This window comes from Sceloporus occidentalis, unplaced genomic scaffold (assembly GCF_023333645.1).
Source record: "Sceloporus occidentalis isolate IW3139 unplaced genomic scaffold, rSceOcc1.0.p SCAF_31, whole genome shotgun sequence".
Taxonomy (NCBI): Eukaryota; Metazoa; Chordata; class Lepidosauria; order Squamata; family Phrynosomatidae; genus Sceloporus; species Sceloporus occidentalis.
In genome coordinates this window covers 11126634-11150302 of record NW_028317011.1, presented here as the reverse complement: position 1 = coordinate 11150302, position 23669 = coordinate 11126634, and the positions used below count along the sequence as shown (strand labels likewise).

The window sequence follows — 23669 nt, the reverse complement described above, 5'->3', positions numbered from 1 at the left end:
TTTGACAATTAATTAGTAAGGCAAGCAAACGGATTGTAATTTTCATCATTACATCTCTGTAATGTAAATATGTACATAAGATAGTTTTCCATTAATGGAAATCAATTTATTAGTATAATAAAAACTAGCCTTGTTGAGGCCCTTCCTTATTTTTATGCTTAAACAATTTTTATAAGAGATCAAAATGGCTATATATTTTCGAAGGCCTCTACCTGACCTCAAATATAACACCTTAATAGCTGTCACAGGAAAAGGAGATAAGACTATTTTCGGCATTATTAAATGTGCCAACCAAGGCTATGGTCCGTTATCAGTGTTTTAGATATTTCAGATAAGGTAATCAAATCACAAAACGGCAAACAAAATAAATCTTTCTTAATGGACCTAACCATTAAATTTACATTTGCCATGGAAACAGAACAGGAACATCGGAGTTTATTTGGTCGACCAATGAGTGTTAATGAATAATGATCAAATAGATACTTTGAAGTAAGAAATTGAGACCCTGCAACTGTCACCACCTGTTTGGAGATAACATTTTTAGACATGGTTTTCTATACATATTTAAACTAAATTGCATATTTAAACTCTATATACATGCAGGTTAATTTTATTATATAATAAAAAATTTATTGTTTTTTTTTATTCAATAGATTAATTTCCAATAATTGATTAAAATCAATACTTCAAATAAGCAGTAGGGTCATTTGGAAATGTATTCAGTTCATAGCAAGGATGTCATAAATAAAATAATTTAATGGCTTAACATTTATAGCAATTGGGTTTGAATAGATATTTGAGCAATACACACAGTGTAGAGTAAGTATTTATTAGAATGTTATTTAACCCCTTGATGACAATTGCAGGTCCGGGCACGTCACGGAAAATCAAGTCGTTAACGACAATTGACGTGCCAGGACCAGCACGTCTTTAAACGGGTGCAGAAAGAGATCTACTTTCGCTTTCTGCACCCAAACGGCGTTGCTGTAATGCCTTGACCTCGAGGCATTCAGCAACGCCACGATCGGCACTCGGGGCCATCTCTGGCCCCTCTCCGGGGCGTCAACATCCGCCATACATTGTATGGTGGCGGACGCCCGTTTTAAAAGCGTTTAGGAGGCGATCAACGATCACCTCCTAAACTTAAATGGTGTCGCTGGAATGCCTCAATCAGGAGGCATCCAGCGACACCAAACACTTACCTCTGGATGGACTGTGACCGCTCCTGAGAGCAGTCACAGCCGCCGCTGCTGGTGATCTTCACCATCAGCAAGATGGTGGCGGCCCGGGAAAAAAAACAATAAAGACGAAAAAGTTCGCTAGATGGTCTCCAGACCCTCTAGAGAACTCTGGCTCCACTTGCAGGTTGAATACAGGTACTGCATTCAACCATGAAAGTCAATGGAGCCCAGCTTTCTAATCACAGTGTGATTAGTAAAAATAAATTAAAAAATAAAATAAAATTAATAATAATTAGAAAAAAATTGTAAAAAAACCAGTAAAATGTAAAAATAATTTCCCACTGATGTCACTATCAGGGGAACCTTCAAGTAAAAAAAAAAATGTTAATTTTTTTTTAAAAAAAAGGCAAAAAAAATAAAATATATATATAAAAAATATATTTTTGTGAGCAAGTCCTAAAATTAGCATATTAGCTTAAAACAATTCTCGCATGGAAAGAGTTAAAATACTGGCATATTAAATGCCCATGGGGTGTCTACTTTAAAAAAATATATGATTTGATGGGGTAAAATTAATTGGCCGGGTTCAACAATGTCCCAAATAACATGGGGGGAAGGATGGCCACACATCTAATTTCCAATTAGAAAAATGCACACGTACCAAATGTGGCCTTTTAGTTCCCCCGAAAAATGACAAACCCATGCATGTGGGGTATCACTGTACTCAGGAGATGTAGCTGAACACATATTGGGGTGTCGTGTGACAGCGGCATAAACCAGGAGCTGTAAATTCATACATAAAGTATGTGTGTGGGGGAAAAATACACACAAAAAAATACTACTGCAAACTTTGAAAAAATTCTGGTGGTAAAATGTGTGCATGCAAAGAGTTAAAATACCAGCATTTAAAATACCCTGGGGTGTCTAGTTTTCAAAAATATATGGTTTTGTTGGGCACACTGAAATGGCCCGGCTCAAAGATGTACCAAATAGGGCATGGGCAGTGGATCCCCAAATGCCAAAGTTCAACATTGAAAAATGCGCATGCCCCAAATGTGGCCATTTTGCCCCCAAACAGCCAGGCAAAATCATTCATGTGAGGTATCGCTGTACTCAGGAGATGTTGCTGAACACATATTGGGGTGTTTTGTGATAGTGACATATACGAGAACCTTTTAATTCATACCTGAAGTAAAATGTGTGTGACAAAACAAATGCAAAAAAATGACTACCACAAAGTTTGACCAAGACTGGTGGTAGATATGGTGCATGGAAAGAGTTAAAATACTAGCATTTGAAATACCCTGGGGTGTCTAGTTTTCAAAAAATATATGGCTTTATTGGGCATACTGAAATGGCCCGGCTCAAAGATGTACCAAATAGGACATGGGCAGTTGATCGCCAAATGCCAAAGTTCAACATTGAAAATGCGCATGCCCCAAATGTGGCCCTTTTGCCCCCAAACAGCCAGGCAAAATCATTCATGTGAGGTATACCAGAACCTGTTTATTACCTGAAGTAAAATGTGTGTGAAAAAACAAATGCAAAAAAAAATACTACCATAAAGTTTGACAAAGGCTGATGGTAGAATAAGTTCTTGGAAAGGGTTAAAATACTAGCATTTGGAATACCCTGGGCTGTCTAGTTTTCAAAAATATATGATTTGATGGAGTAAATTGCGTGGGCCGGCTTCAAATATACCCGAAATGGCACATGGGGGGAAGAATTACCAGATTTGGAAAAAAAAAATTTGAAATAGCAAAAAGCTACCTGTACTTATTGCCCCATAATGTGTAGAAAAAAGCAAAAAAAATAAAAGCATTGGGTATTTCTAAACTCAGGACAAATAGTAGAATCTATTTAGCAGGTTTTTTCATTACCTTTTATAGATGAGTAAAAGATCTTTCAACTAAAAGTTAGAAACAGTCATTTTTTTCTAAATGTTTCATCATATTTTATACTTTTTTTAATAGTAAATAATATGATACAATCAAAACAATGTCATCTAAAGCAAGCCCTTCTTGTCCTGAAAAAAACAATATCTAATGTGTGTGGGTTCAGTAAACGGGGAAGAAGAAAATTACAGCTAAACACGAGCAACGCAGAAATGTTAAAACGGCCATTGTCACGAAGGGTACAAAAAGTAAAATCAGCCTTTGTCACGAAGGGGTTAAACAAAAAATGTCAACTGGTGATTAGATAAAATGGGCCATAGTGTATTACTGACTGGTTAACATAATGTATGTTAAAAAATGTAAGCTTTGAAATTCAATGCACTAGTTGTCCCACTTTTTCCATTTGTATTTTCTAATGCTTTCTATGAGTTCAGACATCAGAATGTCCAGCATACCAAGAATTCTTTAGCTGAATTTGATACCTGTTATTGGGCCGACATAGGACAAGATGTCAAGTCCCATAAAAACTCAGGGGTCTCTTCTCCCTGATGCAATCTACAATAATGAATGCTAATACTTGCTAAATGAGATGGCTATAGTAAACAAGGGTGGGTAGGCAACATTCATCTTAGAGGACAAGGTCAGCCTTATTACCCAGTTTTGCATGAAACCCTTTAAAATAACACAGAAAGAATACACTATGTGCATAAATCCTTCCTAAACTCAAAAAGGACCTAGAAGTCACCCAATGTCTCCAAATTAATGACACTGTTTGGCTATTGGCCCCGTCCCTTTGCCAGTCTCCTATGATATATTTAATTTTATATACCTTATTTTGGATTTGCATGGGATGGCCTCTTACACTTTAATCTCTTCCTATTTGCCTGATGAAACAATATGGCAAGCAGGGCTTGGTCGGTTTGTCTAAGTCTGCCAATTTTACTTTTGCCATACCATTTTAATGTATGTATTGTAAGAAACTCTGCATTAATTATTTGCACAATATAAATATAAGATATATTATTAATAATTTATTACAAATTAATAGTAACTTATTTATTTAACTGGAAGTTTGTCGTGTATGTTAACTATTATAGGGAGAACATGCAATATGTTTATCGGTTTAGTAAAAGAAAAATGTATCTGGGAAAAAAGAACAATCTTCTCACAGAGCAAAACATACATCTATGGCATGACCTCTTTAGAAATTATTACTTTTTTTAAACAGCAATATGATTAATGTCCTGTCAAAGACAATGTCATGGCAATTGCTCTAAGTTATAATAGGATATTTCGTGGGGCTCCTTTTCAAGAAAAAAAATATCAAAACTAGTTTGAAGCTTTCCAGAATGATTACAACAATGGTACCGCAGACCTGTACTGTAATACCAGTTCCCAGGAATAATAACCGCGTCTTATAGCAATAAGAACCCATTGTTTTTAAGCACCGAATAATCCTAATGTATTGGCCACAAACATCTATCTGCTAATCTTCATTTTATTAAAAAATGCTAACCTACCTGCATGGTCCTTTATATTACTTCTATTAGATTCTATTTCTATGATTACTATGATTAAGCTTACTAGGGAAACTAAATTAGAAATAAAACATTAACCAGTTAACATTTTTTCTTATAAAGAATCGCTAATGGGAGTAAAATCCTCCAAATTTATGACCATAATAAAAATTTCAGTACAGCATAAGTACTTTTATTTAAACACCATTACTTATCTTTATGATCTCATATATATATATATATTTACATTTCCAATGCATTTTACAGCATGCAAATCGGTGCAGGCGTTGTTTATGCATTGAGGTCAGAAAGTTGTCTCTTAACTGTTCCCCTGGCTGCCTCTACTGGAACCAGAAAGTGAATTTGATTAGAATAGCGCCGGACAATCATAAGTATTCTACTTCAACATCAGTGTTCTTAAAAATACATTAAAATGTATTGTTTATTAGTTTATAACTTGCTTTGCATATATGTGTTCAAATAAAGGAGTAGAAATGCTAATAATTCTGAAATACTGATGACATAAAAAATGTCTGAAAAAAAAAAAAAAAAACCAGTAAAAGAAAACCATTAATTGAAATAATTCCATTTTTGAATTTGTAAAAGGAAATGAAACAAAAATAGTTAATGGAATTATTCTTTGTTGTCACCCTATTAAGTGTTTTTACGAATGGAAACTTTGGTTTTGCTATTTGAAATGAGTGATGGGTGATATATTAATTAGTCATAACGACGCTTTAATTGTACTATGTCCTTCTGCATTTTCATTGCTTTTTGATCATTTGTTTTCAATTATCATCAATACAATTTGCTATAATATAAATGTTTGCCAGATGAACAGGTCCAGGTCATACAAAGCCACCAAAACATTGTGAAGAGTGTATTATGCCATATCCTGCTAGCCCTAGAGGCAACTCTGACAGGTTTGGACTAGCACTTACCTCTCTGGCCGCTCATCTTTTGGATCCATATTTTAGTGTGATGCTATCTGCTGGATACACATTGCTGCACACTGCAAAAGTGTAGTGGAGTATTGCATGCCTGTCAGAACCCACGGCGGGGTCCTCCCCGGCAGCACTCACCCGCTCCGGGTAAACGGTCCCGCGCCGCGGCTGCCCCGTCCTCCTGTCAGGACCGACGGCAGGGTCCTCGCCGGTATCACTTTCCCGCTCCGGGTAGACGGTCCCGCGCCGCGGCTGTCCCGTCCTCCTCAGCCGGCCGCGTGGTGGTTCGTAAGCGCGCACGCGCGCGCCCTCACAAAACTTTATGCGTTCCCCGCCGTTGCCGGCAGGGAACACGCGCGAGTGACGTCACGTCTATGGGCGTGGCGATCACTGGCGGGAAGTTTAAAAACTCATTCAGTGCTCAGTTATTGTGCCTTATACCTCGTTTCCTGTGATCCTAGTGCTATCTCGTGTACCAGACCCCGGCTATTCCTGACGTGCTATCCCGTGTACCAGACCCCGGCTATTCCTGACGTGCTATCCCGTGTACCAGACCCCGGCTATTCCTGACGTGCTATCCCGTGTACCAGACCCGGCTATTCCTGACGTGCTACCCCGTGTACCAGGCCCCGGCTATTCCTTTAGTTCCTGTTTTTTCGTGGTGTGCTCCAAGTTGTTACCTGCATACCGGGTTCTCACCTATACTCTCTCCGTTCCGGGCAGCTCACGCCTCACAATGCCATGTTCACATGTATCATTTCTCAGCAACTGGCATTAAAGTGCCAAAGCCGATCTTTTCATGTTCCTTTTTGCAAATGCATATCCTGGGGCTGATGCATTAAAGTCCGGATGCACAAAAGGCAATTAAATGAATATTTATGATCAGGAATTAAAATCCATCCAATTACACTTAGCACAGGACACTACATTATTCTTTTTATAAGTATCCCAGAGTTAGTCTCTATTTGTAGCCATGTTAAGTACAAAACATTGTCAGCATAGTTATTGCTTATATGTGTATGTATTTCAACTGCATTCCTTTATTACTATATCTTTGAATATCAATGAAGTGACTTTCTTTATTGTAATTTCATTCTCATATATTTTGAGTTTTTGTTTCATCTGTATTCTTGGAAAATTCAAGTCTTCAGATTCTCAATTTTAAAGGCTATCATACTCACAAGATCACGCCCAACTTTCTCTGTAACAATCAAACATACAAAGCGGTAAGTGTGTGTGTATAATATCTATTGCTTGAACTTAGTTAAAACAAATAATTTGTGTATGTGCATATGTGTGTGTGCATACAAGTGCATATTTTGAGGGCAAGGAACCAATGTGCCAGGTACCAGCCATCCCCTGGTACCTCCTCTCCAGCTCTGCCAGAGGCACTGGCTGGAGAGATCAAGAGATCTGCCCTCACAGTCCTCATTCTGCAGGGTCAGGCAGTGAGACACTGGTGTTTGCCACCCTGCCAGCTCTCTCCAGAGGTGGACTGCCAGTCCTCCTCTACATCTCTCTAACCCAAAGTAAAGGGGGGGGGGTGAGGACTTCAGAAAGATAGATGGGATGGAAGGGGAGAGATAGATAGTATAGGATAGTAAGAAAATGGAGAGATAAAAGAAAAATATAGGGAAGAGAAGGGGAAGATGAGAAAGAGGGAGATGTGGAGAAAATTAAGAGTGATAGAGGAGGGGAGATAAACAGGAAGAGAGACAATGAGAAGGGGGAAACAAATGGAAGGGGAGAGACAGAGTGAAAGAAGATAGGTAAAATGAAACGGTAGAAATAAAGAGGAGGCGAGATAAAGAAGTAGGGGAGAGATAAGAGAAATGGAATGATAAAGGGAAGGCGATAAAGAGAAAGGTGAAAATTAAAGGGGGTTGGTTGGAAAGGGGAGAAGTAGACAGAAAAGGGCAGAGATAATAAGAAATAGGATTGATGCGATCATTTCTCCCTATGAGAAAGGGGAGAAAGAGAGTCTGTGTCTTGAAATAATTTGTATGTTAGGGTAACTATGACTAAGGACAAGCAAGTGTGTAGATGCAGTCTAGGAGCTTGGAAAATCATTTGGATGCAACCTGGGTGCTGGGGCAAGTCCTGTGATTCCTACAATACTGAATTTGCATGTGATTTTTCAGTTGATCTATCCCAGCTAGGCTGGGTTTGTGTATTATTTGGTTGCTATATACCTGCAATGCTATGTTTTCATGTGTTATTTATTTACTTTATACCTGTAAATACAGGATTTGTATGTCTTATTCAGTTTATCTATAATTTATCAAAGAGGAGGCTTTAGTATCATACACTATAAGAACAAAATGTTATTTTTGCATTCCAATGTAGCATTGGAATGACAGAATCTTTAGTGGCCCAGTATAGCCCTGTATTTGTATATACCGTTTAGCAGTAGTTTTTTAAATTTTGTTATTTTCAGCACTGCACGTACCAGAGCACCTAGAGGTTAAGGCACCATTCATGTAGGATAGCATTTCACCTATACATTTACTAGCAAAGTAGCTAACACAATGTGTAAGTGAAACGATGAGTCCTATACAATGACAACTTGTTTTAAAATGACAGAAGCATTTTAAATACGCTGGTGGCATTTAAGAATAAATGGCCCCTTAAAGTATTTTATGCTTATTGCAACACAAAGCATGTCATATTGGAATGGACAGCTGTGTTCACTTGATTTGTCAGTGTACTGCAATAAAAGGGGTGTCTGGTGGTATAATTAGTTTCACGTCATTGTTGGACAAGTATTTAATGAGAAATGGAGGGGTGGGGTGGTAAATATTTGAGTAATCCTGAATCAACAGTATAGCCCATAGAGAACTGAAAAATATATGTCTACTTTTGGAGGGTCACACGAAGGGAAACGTAGATTGTTTCATGATCATAATGTAACACAAAATAGAAATAACATTTTGATTGCGTATGTTTAAATTTCTTTTTCATCCTAAATTTTTATAGGTAATGCATGTTAACAGGAAAAGAGAACACCACAAATCGGCTTCCATAAGAGCATATGCTTAATTTCTAGTAGGTAGCAATCGCTGTGTCTGGATTAGTCTAGTGATGCTGCAACTGAAATCTGCACAACATCAGTAAATTAGATCACATCCTGTAATTTCCTACCAATAACATTAGAGTAAATTTATTGTTACCCATGTGCTATATCTAGGAGAAAACTTCAAAAATTCTGCAGCAAAATGCTACATTTAGAGCAATTGCCGCAGAACGGGCAAAGTAGAAGGGCTGAATGCGTCTTATCTGCTGCCAAAACGTATGTGTCTATGTGTTTCTGATTGTGCCTCATTAAGCAGTTACTCCAGATAGACACACTTTAAAAGTTTGATTAACGTGTGATCTTATTTTGATGTGTGGCAAAGCCTGCCAATGTGGATGCATTGCTGGCAAACACAATGGAAACAATGTGCCCTAACTAGTTACCAGCTAAGGCAAGAATATGTGCATCTAAATGATGGGCATTGTGGTTTTGGAAAAAGTAACATTCTGATACTGTTGCTGAAAAGTGAAATTCCATGACGTTGATCCATTTTGAAAGTCTCAAGAAAAATAGAGCAGATACAAGACTGCCAATCTAGGAACTGCCAGAAAAGTATTTTGCAAAGAAATGTTCTTTATTGATTTCAGTCCCCTTAGGACCAGTGCGTCCTTAAACAATAAGCTCATTAGGATGTACTGGTATGCCCTGAATTTGTTTCAGCAGCAGAGACATATCTCTGCTGGCTGATCGTACATATTTCAATATGGACTATGTAGCCCTGTTTGCTGATCACAGTGTGGTCAGCACAGGCAGATCAGGCAGAAGAAAGGGAGAAAAATAGTTTAAAAAATGGGGGGAAAATCAAGGAAAAAATTAAATTAACTTAAATAAATCACTGGCAATTAAAAATGTATGAGAGATTCCTGAAGGGATTTTGACTGCACTAGGAATAGTTCAAATAAAATAATTAACCCCCCCAAAAAAGTAAAAAGGAAAATAATAAAATAAATAGTAACATATTTTAATTTTGTTTTCTAAAGAAGTGCCCCCTTAGCCCTTTCGGTATAAGTAAAAACCAAAAAATAAAAAATCAGTACCCAAACCCCTTACACCAATAATATAAAAAAAATTAACATGTAAAGCAGGATGGGGCCCTATTGAACATAAAAAATATTACACAAGGTTCCATTTTTTTTCTGTTTAGGTTTTTTTTTAATCTATTTTCACTTCTGCTGAACAAAATGATGTATAATTTGTGTGGTTTTAAAAATGTCGAAAATTAATTGGGTCCTTAGATTGAAAAAGGGCCCAAGGGGTTAATTTTACGTTGATATTGAAGGGCACAGGGGAGGTTGTATAAGTAAATGTTACACAGTAAATACCTTACATATAAATTAATAAATGGAGAAAAAACACTTAATCGTATTTAAGCAACAAAATGTACATATTGCATGCCTTAAATACACAAAAACATAAAACACAGAAACTTCTCATATGCTGTTCATAGTTAGGATTCAGTACCCAGTATATACATATTGGTAACATACCTGTGAACGAAGTCCAACTCTCAGAAAGGCACATATTGGATCAAAAGCTCCTGTTCCACAGGCCAGAAGATGGGTTCTATTATAATGTTGAATAACACGGATAAAATTTGAACATTCACTCTGTGAATAAACAGCAACTTAGAATTAGTAAAAGGTCCACAGCTAATGAAAAGACATTAAAAGCAAAATGTGAATTACATATTATGGTTGTCTAATTTGGAGAGCTGTCAGATACTTTTGGTCATATAGTGTAAGTAACTAACACTGAAAAGAATAAGTAATTCTTTAAATAAATGAAAATGTATGGATAAAAAAATGGTTTCTTCGTCTCTAACATTAATACATTATTGATCATATGTGCACCACAAAAGTTAAGTACTCAAGTAACGCAGTTGTAAAGAACATAAAAAAAAGAATTATAGTTGCTACACATGTTTATGTGAGCTCAGGACTTGTAAACAATAAGTGCATCTTGAATCTCTTAAAAGTATTGTACTGTGCTGGAAATTAAAAGGATATTGAGTTTTTGCATAAGGAAAAAGTCTGGTGCCAATAAAACGTGGAGCAATCAGTTGGACAATTCTATTGGTTGCTGTAGTGATCAAAAAAAAAACTCTTCTTCATATCGCTCCACATCTGTGTTTGAATATAATAAAATACATATTTGTTGTTAGATTACAATGTTAGACAAAAATGTTTATAAATTAAAAACCATTACCGGTCCTCTTCCTTTCCTGTAACAGTCATCAATTTGTTGTTCTGTACTTGGCCAATGTATCTGAAAAAAAGAAAGAAAAAAAAACAACAACAAAAAAAAGATTTTTAATGTTAGTATATAATCGGCAGGGATAAAAGGCAAGCAAAAATCTAAAGGATGGTTTAATTTCATATACTTCCTTTTATGCTGCAATTACTACATCTTGAAAATGCAATTACATGGTAATTACCTCTAAAGTTATTGTATCGCCATATGTAAAGGGAAAATAAAAGGGAGAAATCCATGTTTAAGGGCTTTAAAAATAAACTATCATCAATATACAAATAATGGACATGAAGGAGCTAGCTTTTAAATGATTTCTTTCAACTTATTTACTTTTTCTATAATTAACCTTTTGAAAGGGGTTAACACTATAGCAAGCATTCAATTAATAAGCTGCCCAAAACACAAAGTGTTAGATTAATGTTGTTTATATATCATATTATTTTACATAGCTTGCAGGCAAGCGTGAATATTCTAATGCTAACCACACCTAGAACATTTATAATGCCACAGTCATCCATCATAAGAATAAACACACACCCCACAAGAGGGGTGATTAGACTTTCTGGAATTACCATGTGAAACTTTTACAAAAGCAGCATTTTGCTAATAAACAATAATGTCAAAAATCCATGTAATTCTATACAAGTGCTTGCAAGTGCTTAGATTAGCTGAGCTACAGGTCTTCAGAAATCACATAATTAATGATACATTAGTCAGACTAAGCCATTAACAAAGATAACAATGCATGCCTTCTCTAAATATGTACTTGAGAGATACACAAAGTTTAATGAAACCCCATTATTTGTAACAGTATCTCGCACTAAAAAGACTCAGTGAGATGAATTTGGCTAGATTATATGAGATTTAGGAAATATGAACCAAATGCACATTAGTTTTTATTCATCAGTCATATTATTTAATTTAACAAATCCACTAGTATAAACTGATTTATTTGTAGAGTCCAGATGACAGTAACATAGTAATATGTCAGAATGTGGCATCTGAGCATGCAAGTTAGACACTTTTTATTGAAGGAAACACTGATATATTTACTTAGAAAGTAAACAATACAATGTCTGTGATCAGAAAATATGTATGGATGTGGCTAGAATGCAATATTTACTAAGTAATTCTCTGTCACAAATTAGTTGTACTGGGCTTATCACCTTACTTAAATTAAGGGTTCCAAATCATTATGGAGGGTTACAGAGCTCAAGGGAATACTGTGGAGGTTATTGTCACTGTACAGTGACAATGTTTTATATGTTTTTTACTTTGTAGGTTTGTTGCTGCTGTTAAGCATATTAGCCCTTTTCTCTACTACTGAACACGGTAAGCTCATGGCAGAAACAATAGCCCTCAATGACTAAAACCCTTGTGGCTTCTGAGATTGCTGGTGGCTCAAGAACTGGACATGTATAACACATTTATAGAGTTTAGAGAAGTTGTAATGAAATTCCAAAAGAAGGATAGAAAATTGTAGCGTGCTTCTTAATTCCTAGGCTACAGAAATTCAGGTCTGAAATTTATTTTTGAAATGACCATCTTCGTTTTTAAACAAATTAGAACAATAGTTACATGTCTTCACCCATGCATATCTGATGAGTTCAAAACCAAGAGACCATCATTATACCTCTACTACACTGAAGCAAAACTTGAATCTGGCATACAGATGTCGGAACAATGAATGATCTAGATGTACACACTAGGGCAAAATGAGTTCCTAAATATTTTGCATTTGCAGAACATATTATTGCTCTAAATTGGATTGCATTCAAATACCTTGAATGAACAAATGTGAAAGAAGAAATTGTCTGCCATGAACTATATTGTGACAAGTAACATTTAATGCATATGTGGAATGACGATTGTGTTGAGCCAGATAATACCTTTTTACTAAAATGGGATTCCTCACATGAAAAAAAAAATTTTGCTTAGCAAAATCTTCTGTGGTGTAAGACTGTAAACCAAACATAATATTTTTTACTCCTTATGTTCTGGGACCAAATGTGCGCCACCATAGAATCCCCACATCACTCAAACGTTCACCAGCCACCAGAGAGGAGGATCCCCCGCAGCGCTGCAGGAGACCTGGATCCTCATCTCTGGCAGCCGGTGAACTTCTGCGCGATGCGCACAGACAACTTCCGCCGGGCTTCTATGACAGTGCACTGGCGTTACGTGTCCTTCTGGTGCTCAGTCATAGAGGCCCCAGCGGAAATCCCTGGTAACAGCGGAGGTTGTCTGTGTGCATCACGTAGACATCCACTGGCTGATCCACATGACACCAGGGAGTCTGGAGCATGGGGATACAAGTCCAGGGATGCATCAGTAAGTCGTGGGGGGCATATAGGGGGTATAAAGCATATCATGGGAGAGATTGGCAAATAGGGGGAATAAGTCAAATGTGCAGGGGCAGAGTGGTAAATAGGGAGGTATAAGGCATATCAGTGAGGAAGAGTGGCAAAAAAGGGGGTATAAGGCATATCTAGGGGGCAAAATGGCATATAGGTGTATAAGCAATATCTGGGGGGACACAGTGGCATAGAGGGGGTATAAGGCGGGCAGGGGGACATATTAGGGAGCCAGACTGGCATATAGGGGTGTATAAGGCATATCTGAGGGGCAGAGTAGCAAGCTGTGGGGCAGATGTGCATAACTGGGGGGAAGGTTGGTAAATAAAAGGAAATAAAAATGAAAAATGCATTTTTCTCAATCACAGTTTTTATTAAATATGAAATATAGTTTACATGTGAATTGATATTTACTAGTAAAACTTTTTTTCCTATAGGGTAGTCATATTCAGGCTTTTTCTTTTTTTCTAAATTAATATTCACATTTTGGGGGGTCATCTCATAATTCAGCAAATATGGTATATAGGACTAGCTCAGCCTATCTTGCTGGAGAAACTCACAAATCTGGTCCTTCATAAAGCCTTTCCCTAACGTTCTTTAACTTCGACAGTCCTCAGGAATGAAACAACTATTTTCCCTGTACAACAGATTTAAAACTTTCTAAATGAGCTACCAGTACAGGAAAGATGAAAACAATTAGTTCTAAGCTTGCTGTAATTTATTTATATAACTTTTTCTGGCTACTAGTGAAATTATTGAAATTTGATAGCCACTGATTTATCAGATGCTCTTCAAGCAGCGTGAGATTAAACATAGTCTACCTCATAGTAAATTCAATACTCTAGAGAGTAGACCTTTACAACTCTAAACTCTTAACTCAACACCAGAGGTATAAGATTAATCTGCCTCTAGGCCTGCTAAACATAATCATTTGCAAGCTTTTTCCATTACCACAATATTCACGTGAAAAGTTAAAAAAAAAAATTTGGATAGTAGACAAATACACGTACCAATGGATGATAACATCAATAATGATGGACCTTATACCGTATTGGCCCGAATATAGGCCGCACTTTTTCCCCCCACTTTAAGTCTTTAAAGTGGGGGTGCGGCCTATATTCGGGGTCTAGCACCCGACGCCCGGGACATGCAGTTCCGGGCGCCGGGCAGGCAGCGGGGTTAGGATACAGATCCCCCGCAGAAGTGCAGGGGACCCGCATCCTACTCTTGGATACGCTCAGATAGCCTCCCCTGCCAGCACTTCCCACGGGTGGAGTGCCGGCACGGGAGATTGTCTAAGTGCATCGCGCAGACGTTCACCGGCAGTGGCGATGCGTGCGTAAATAGCCTCCGCTGCTGGCACGTCTGCACGATGTGCTTTAAGAATCTCCCTTGCCGGGAATTCCCACGGGGGGAGTCCCGGCAAGGGAGATTTTTAAAGCACATCTTCCAGACGTGCCGGCAGCGGAGGTTGATTATGCTCGCATCGCCGCTGCCGGTGAACATCTGCGCGAACAATCTTCCTTGCCGGTACTTCCCACGGCGTGCCGGCACCGGAAGTTAAATACGCGTTATGCGTAGATGTCCCCCGCTGGCCCTGCAAGACCCCGTGGAGTCTGCACCGGTAAGTCTGGTGGGGGGGGAAATCTTGGGGGTAGAATGGCAGCATATCTCAGGGGGGATAGAGTGGCAGCATATCTCGGAGGGGGGTACATCTTCGGGACAGAGTGGCAGCATATCTCAGGGGGGGGCAGAAACTTTTTTCTTTAGAAAAGCACCTAACTTTTAGGGTGCGGCCTATATTCGGGTGCAGCCTATATCCGAGCCAATACGGTACTTATAGTAAGGATAATTGAATATACCGTATTTGCTCGATTATAAGATGACCCCCCCAAAAATCTGAATATTAATTCAGAAATGCCTTGTACCTCCTATATGCCACTCTGCCTCCAGAAATGCCTTAGTGGCATATAGGGGTTAAAAAGCATATCATGGGTCAGAGTGGCATATGGGGGTAATATTTTTCATAGTATTTTTCTGCCCATGTCCACTACTAGGTGCCAGAATATTTGTAACACTTGCATTAATTACATTTTAGTCCATATGAACATCTATCAACCTTTTCAATCCTGCTACACCTACACCATTTTATTAACTAAAATACGTGAAAAACTAAGAGGATCAAATGCAATTAAAATGCAGACACATATTTCTTTCCAAATTTAAAACTCAGGAAAATGTTTTGGTGACAAATTATCAAAAAACTGAACTAAACAGCTTGTGTTTTTACTGATATAATTTAGCTGGACACATTCACACACATTTTCCAAAATGATGTAATTCATATATATATATCTGTCATTTCATCTATAATCTGCATAACAGTCATGACTATTGCTGTACTGTCCAATTTAGCAAAGTCTCATGAGAAAATAGAATATGTGCTATAAGGCACGTGCAGTATTATTATTTATTGTATCTGGAAAATATTACGAAGTTGGGGAATATGACTTCTTCATGTTAGAGATTGTTTTACGCATTAATTTAAAAGTTGGCCTTGGAGTTGGGTTATAACTATAGCCTTGAACCACAAAATATAACGGAAATTGGCCTAATTTCCCCTGGATTACTGTTTGGAACATGTATGGTCTACTACCACAACCAAACAATATGACATATATGATATCAACTAAATAGATTTGTATAGTTATATAAATTATATCAAGTATCAAAAAATATATTTTGAAAAACAGTACAGAGGCATACGAGGAAGTAAGACCAGCTCTAGATGTTCTTGCATTTTCTAGATCTAATATTGAATAATGTCTCCAAATCCCACTTTCATCATATACTTGGTGGTTGGGCAGACTGGATGGGGTTGGGCAGACTGCATGTTGCTGAGTGGTGGGGCAAACTAGATGGGCCGAGTGGTTCTTATCTGCCATCACCAGTGGCGACTCTAGAAACAATATATAGGGGGGGCACACAAGATACCACAGTCAAACTGGGGGGGCATTCATAATTTCCAAAAGTAATGTGCTATGGAATTATACTTTTGTTATTGGGCTAAAATAATACTTGATCATTCAACATGGGAAGCCTGAAGCCACAATTGAGTGCGACTAATCCTTGAAATAAATATTATAACACAATAAATAACTTTTCCACTAAATGATTCAGGGCCTTGAACGTTTTGTCCCCTGAAGTCACTACAACTTCATGAGGGCATTTTATCTGTGGATAAATATAAATGAAATAATTCCTACTGTAAGTTAAGTGCCAGGAAACACATGACCAAACACACACACCAACACAGACACACACACCAGGACAGGCTCTGCCACACCGACAACCAAACACACACACACACACACCAGGACAGGCTCTGCCACACCGACAACCAAACACACACACGTCAGGACAGGCTCTGCCACACTGACACCCAAACACACACCCTAGGACAGGCTCTGCCACACTGACAACTGAACACACACACCAGGACAGGCTCTGCCACACCAACACCCAAACACACACCAGGACAGGCTCTGCCACACCAACACCTATACACACACACCCGAGCACAGGCTCTGCTACACTGATAACCAAAAACACACAAACAGCAGGACACAATCTACGTCACAGACATCTACATCAGGATGGATTTTTCACACTGCATTGTCGTTTATACCCCCCTTAGTGTTTTTGCCCCTTGTGTATTGATGCCCCTGCTGCCCATATATAATAATATTAGCCCCAGTTGCCGATAGCAGGTATAGATAAACCAGTGGCGACTCTAGAAACAGTATATAGGGGGGCACACAAGGTACAACAGTCAAACTGGGGGGGCATTAATAATTCCCACCATTAAATCATACCACTGAAAAAACATTTTATATATATATATATATATATATATATATATATATATATATAGCCAAAAGTAATGTGCTATGGAATGATACTTTTGTTATTGGACAATACAATACTTGATCATTCAACATGGGAAGCCTGAAGCCACAATTTAGTACGACTAATCCTTGAAATCCTTTAAACAACACAATACCTTAACTTTTGCACTAAATTATTTCAGGGCCTAATATTAGATCCTGCTGCTGATATATATATATTAGTCCCTGCTGCCCATATATATTAATATAAGTCCCTGCTGCCGATATATATATATATATATATATATATATATATATATATATATATATATATATATATAAATATATAAATATATATATATATATATATATATATATAAATATATATATATAAATATTAGACCCTGCTGCCGGTAGCAGGTATAGATCAACACATTAACACACAAACCCAGCTTTGCATGTATAGATCAATTGAAATTCACTTGTGATCTCAGCACTGAAGGTATATATCAAATAAATAGAATCAGACATACAAATCCTGTATTTGCAGGTATACAATAATAATATATGAAACGTAGCATCGCAGGTATAGATCAAATAAATACATGGAAACAGCATTGCATGTATTAATCAACTGAACAAGACATACAAACCCTGTATTTGCAGGTATACATAAATAATGTATGGAAACATAGCATAGCAGATATGGATCTACAGAAGAACACACAAACCCAGCTTTGCAGGTACAGATAAATTGGAATTCACATAAAAACACAGCATTAAAGGTATATTTAAACCCCCTAAATTACAGGCATAGATCACAGGTTACACACCCCAAAGCAAGCCCTGGCATCCACACTGTCCACATAGAACCTGGTCAGCACCCAGATAACACACATACGATTTGCCATCTTTGTCCCATATACACCCGGCCTGTGCCATCTCGGTCCCCAAGGCTCAAACATCCTGCTAGTGCCATCTTTGCCCTTCCACAATTATACATCTGTGATACACACAAACACATTAACTCATGCTCTCCCTCATTCAGACAATTCATCCACACATTAACTCATGCTCTCCCTCAATCAGACAATTCATCCACACATTAACTCATGCTCTCCCTCAATCAGACAATTCATCCACACATTAACTCATGCTCTCCCTCATTCAGACAATTCATCCACACATTAACTCATGCTCTCCCTCAATCAGACAATTCATCCACACATTAACTCATGCTCTCCCTCATTCAGACAATTCATCCATTTTAAGAAACTACGCCCCTTGGAGCTTCAAATGAGGGGCTACATGTATTTCGAGGACAAAAGTTGAGTGCACAAATAATGATGGAATATGTCGCTTTGGCTAGAAAATATGTTTTTTCTAACCATAGCGACATGTTCATATGTGTCTAGCGCACTCCAGGTTTGTACTAGAAACACATACAGACCCTCATTTGATGCGCCAAGGGGTGTAGTTCTTGCAAATGTGTACTTTTTGTGCCATAATTTAACTTCCTACATGAGCAGTAATGCCACGTCAAGGCTTCAACCCTAATTACTGATCATTCACACGCCTTTCATATAGCCATTCACTCGCAGAAGCACACACCATACTTTCCATACATTCACTCACAGAAGCACACACACCATTCTTTCCCCTTACAATCCCAAATAAATGATGGTAAAGGGAGAAGAAAAAATCACTTTTACAGCAAAAATAAGTTTTGCAGTAAAAATGCAAGGCACTGCAGGGATGAGATGGTTACTCATGTACCGCACAGGCTAAATGGCTGATTTTAATAATATTTGCAGTTCATCAGGATTTAAAAAATTGCCTCCCTCTACCGTTGGCTTAATTTAACCCCATGATCAAAGGGATCATGGGATTAAAAATTAGTATCGGCCATTTTTAAAAAGGGAATGTGACTTTTTATAGCTATATGATCGCTGTGGTAACATTGGCTACCACAGTGATCATTTAGCTAGAATACTTAAACTTTTTTTTTTTTTAAAGTTTAACTACTTTATGTTTAAATCATTTTTTTTACATTTTTTTTAACGTAATTTTGTTTAATTCCTTTTTTACAAGCTATATACCGTTGGAAAGGTGAGATAATTACCTTTCCAACGGTATATGTTGGGGGTCTGTAGCTGCTTAGATGCCTGAGATACAGGCATCTAAGCAGCATGCCCCCATACCGCTTTAACTGACAATTGTCAGTTATTAAAAAAGTGGCGCGGTGACGTCATCGCGTCATTGCGCGTGCCGTCACCGGCCGGATTGGTAGTTGGTGATGGGGGTCCACAGACCTCCATCAAGGTAAGATAGTGCTAGCGACGGCATGGTGCCGTCGTTAGCACCTGACTGGGACTGCTAGCGACGGCACCATGCATGACAGTCAAGGGGACTGTCCTGGGTGGCTCCAAATTCAGTGGGGGGGCAACAGGGGGGGCAAGGAATATCCTAGGGGGGCTATTGCCCCCCCCTTGCCCCCCTGTAGCGACGCCACTGAGATAAACACATTAACACACAAACCAAGCTTTGCATGTATAGATCAACTGAAATTCACTTGTGATCTCAGCACTGAAGGTATATATCAAATAAACAGAATCAGACATACAAATCCACACTGCCCACACTGCAATCACACTCCTATCATACCCAGGCAACCAGTAAATGCTGGTACCTAGGCATGATGAGACTGTGCTTCCTGTGATTGCTGTTTGCAATCACGCTCCTATCATGCCAGGTCAGCCAGTACATGCTGGTACAGGGTGGCTGTAAGTGATGTGTAGACCCCATACTGCTGGCAGCATCAATACACAAGGGGGGCAGCATGTACTGGCTGACTTGGCATGATGGGAGTGTGATTGCTAACAGCAATCAAAGTCCCATCATGCCTAGGTTCCAGCACTTACACAACCAACCAGTAAATGCTGGAACCTAGGCATGATGGGACTGTGATTGCTGTTAGGGTGGTACAGGGTGGTACAGGGTGGCTGTAAGTGATGTGGAGACCCCATTCTGCTGGCAGCATCAATACACAAGGGGGGCACCTAGCTAGGTTTCAGCATGTACTGGCTGACTTGGCATGATAGGAGTGTGATTGCTAACAGCAATCACAGTCCCATCATGCCTAGGTTCCAGCACTTACACATCCATGCTATCACACACACACTCATTCATTCATATACTCATTCATTCACAGATTAATTCCCTCAATCACGCATACTCATTCAAACACCCTCCTCACCCCCTTACCTGCACTGCAGCTCCTCGATGCCACTCACAGACTTCAGCAGAGGGAGCGGCACAGATACAGTGGTACTGCACAGAGGAAGCAGGACTGGAGCAGAGTCATGTGATGTCAAGTGAACTCTGCTAGGTTCCGCTTCCTCTATGCAGTACAGAGGACCCTCCCACAGGTAAGTAGCAGGGCTCGAGGAGTAAGATCGCGTAAGATCGGTTGCCCTGGCTGCCTATCTTAAGCTGGCCGCACCCTCTCTCTCCTCCGCATTAAAAAAAAAATAATAATAATAAAAAGATGGGATTTAAAGTCGCATTGCGACTTTATTCCAAATTCGGAAGGGGGGCAACAGGGGGGGCAAGGATTAACCTAGGGGGGAATTGCCCCCCCTTGCCCGCCTGTAGCGACGCCACTGGCCATCACTTTCTATGTTTCTATGCTAACAAAGGGCATCTTGGCAGTTTCCCAAATAGGTCAGCCCTTTAGGCAGTCTCCTAATTTGTCTATATGGTAATGCTGGTCCTGTGGGGAATAAGTCCTTTTGTTTTATGTTTGATTTCATAAATGTTTTACCTCTCTGTAGTTCTCGCTGACTTGTTCCAAGCTGAGTGAATAGAGGAGATCCTTTCCTCCAACAAACAATCTTTCTTGATACTCATCTAAGTGCATGATCCGAAGATCAAGAAATCCAAATGGGCTGTGGAAGACTGACGTTCTGTTTAAATCCCAGAGCTCTGAAATACAAACCATGAAGTAAAATATAAATAAACACGTAAAGTACAAATGCTACATAGCAGCTAACTGTCGGACGCATTTTTATTAAGGTAACATTTCAACACCTTTCCTACCAATTTACATTTGCAAAATGTGTTTTCACATTTTTATAATAGGCAATGTATCTGATGAATGCTTTTGGCAAAGTTACATGCAAAATAAAGCTACAAAGTGAAGGAAATATAAATTTTTTAGATACCTGTATAATGTGGGTTTTTATAATAAAAAGAGTGTTTATAGTGTACTACTGTGATAACAGGGTTACCAGGTGTGTGAGTGGACTAATACAAGCTCCAGCATACACATGAGCACTATTTTTATTTTCATTAATATTTTAATTTCTAACTTGTTTGGCACAAAATCAGAAATAAATGATATAGTCAGTTCCTGACTTATCGTCTGATGTCCAATCTTTTTATAGAAGATACACTGTTTAATCAACTACATCAAGAGCAGAAACTAACTGCTTTACATAAACCAGTTTAACATGAAATCATTGTATACTTTAGAGACCACATCCTCAATAACATAGTACAGTTAGGTTGTTAAAATGCAATGGAAGATGATGAAGGTCAAAAACTATAATAAAAATTATAACAATGATGGTCAAAAACCATAGTAATGTGTCTGTAAGTTTTAGTCTGATATTATCTTAATTGAGGTGTGATATAAGCATGACCTGTTGCTTAGATGATGTAAAATGATGTCTGCTTGTATCCAAAACACACAAATATATATATATATATACACACAAATATAGTGCTCAAAATGCACCACGAAGTGTTCCAATAGAAAATACTGAAAATAAACACAGGCACCGCGACAGAGTCACGGAGAGTGAGGGGCGCCGAGCGGTTGCTGAAAACTTCACAAGCGACCGCTCTGCGCCCCTGCCTGGGACTTAAATGAAAGCATTGTTTTTTTTTAAACTTTATTTAACATGACGGATGTTAAATAAAGTTTAAAAAAAAAACAAAAAAAAAAACTATGTTTTAATCTAAGTCCTGGGCAGGCGCCCCTGCTGCCATGGCGCCCTGTGCGGCCGCACAGGTCGCATACCCCTAAGGCCGGCCCTGTTGGCAGGTACCAGAACAAGCTATAGAAAAAACTGAATTTGCTATGCCTGATGGTGACATTTGAAAGGTTGATGGACTGGATATTAAAGCCTCACAAGGAGTATGCAGCCAGTTATTTAGATGATGTTGTTTTCCATAGTAATGACTCGCAGTCAAATCTAGTGTGCAACAGGGCTAGAAGAAACAAAATATCTTGGATATGTGGTTGGTAGGGGATTGGTGAAACCCCAAATATCCAAACTTGAGGCAATCAAAAATTGGCCCATGCCACTTAATAAGAGGCACGAGCATTTTTGGGCAAATTATTACAGACGTTTCATACCAGACTTTGCCACAATCTCTGCACCTTTTTCAGATTTGGCAAAAGGTACAAAGTTTGTTATGGTTAAATGGAACGGTGATGCTGAGCACGCTTTCCAAAAACTAAAAGATGTGCTTTGTGCACACTCAATTTCTCAAAAGAGTTTATGGTACAGTGTGACGCGTCCAATGTTGGAATAGAGGTGGTTCTCAAGTAGCTGGGTCGAAAGAACACCCTATCCTTTAAATTAGCAGAAAACTAAAGCCCCATGAACAGAATTATGCTATTGTAGAGAAAAAAATGCTTAGCAATATTTCCCATATCTGAACACACAACGATAAAACAAAAATGTTTTTTTATACCTTAAGTATTACACTCACACTTTCATTTGAGTGGTATAGACACTTCAGATCGATGTTGTGGGTCCTTATTCCAAATTTGTAGGACAACCAGCAGACTCAAATAAAAACAGACATTTCCATGAATGAGTGGTAAAAGATATAGATATAGAATTAAAGTTAACTGTTAAAGCCTTAACCCTGTGTTAACCCCTGCTAGAAAACCGGCAGAAGACAAAAAGAAAAACAAATACGAAGAACGTATAGGAATATTCTCTCAAAACAAACACAGGATTTTTTTCCCCAGAAGACCAACATGAACACTTGGCCAGCGCCCAAGTCTACTACCCACTAATAAAGCCAGTTATAAACACCTTAAGTACAATTATGGTTAATATAATAATAATGATAATACTGCCAAAACCACAACAAAAGTACAAATTATTGAAGTAAAAAATATAAGAATCAAAACAAAAATATATTTTGTTTTTATTTTAGAAATAACTAACAAGGTGCTTAGAATTCTCCTTGATCCTGATTATTCCTTGTGATCACATTTCAGTAGCTTCTCATTTGGAATTTCTTGCCATTTGATATTTGACAACATGTATCCTTAAACTTTTTATTCTAAATATATATTTTGGTTTTGTAGACCTATAATAATACATTCCAAGAATTATAAACATTCTAAAAAAAATAGAGGTTTTCTTCTGAGTTTTCTGTTACTGAATGATTAGCTACCAAATGCTCCTAAGGGTTATGTAAGGCAACTAAACAATAAGCAACTCAATGACTGTGCTAGATGGATTGAAAATCACATGCTCTATTT

The 23669-nt window shown here is 38.2% G+C and overlaps 1 protein-coding gene across 1 annotated transcript in view; it reads right to left on the bottom strand.

Moving 5' to 3' along the window:
* The window catches only part of LOC149298834 (semaphorin-3E-like), a 44839-nt gene extending 23819 nt beyond the window's left edge, over positions 1-21020 (bottom strand). Inside the window, exons 1-3 of the mRNA XM_089487200.1 lie at positions 20925-21020; positions 10816-10875; positions 10098-10217 (exon numbers count right to left, since the gene is read on the bottom strand). Coding sequence (XP_089343326.1) covers positions 10098-10217; positions 10816-10875; positions 20925-21020 — 276 coding nt within the window. The remainder of the gene's footprint in view (positions 1-10097; positions 10218-10815; positions 10876-20924) is intronic.
* Positions 21021-23669: the final 2649 nt, after the last annotated feature.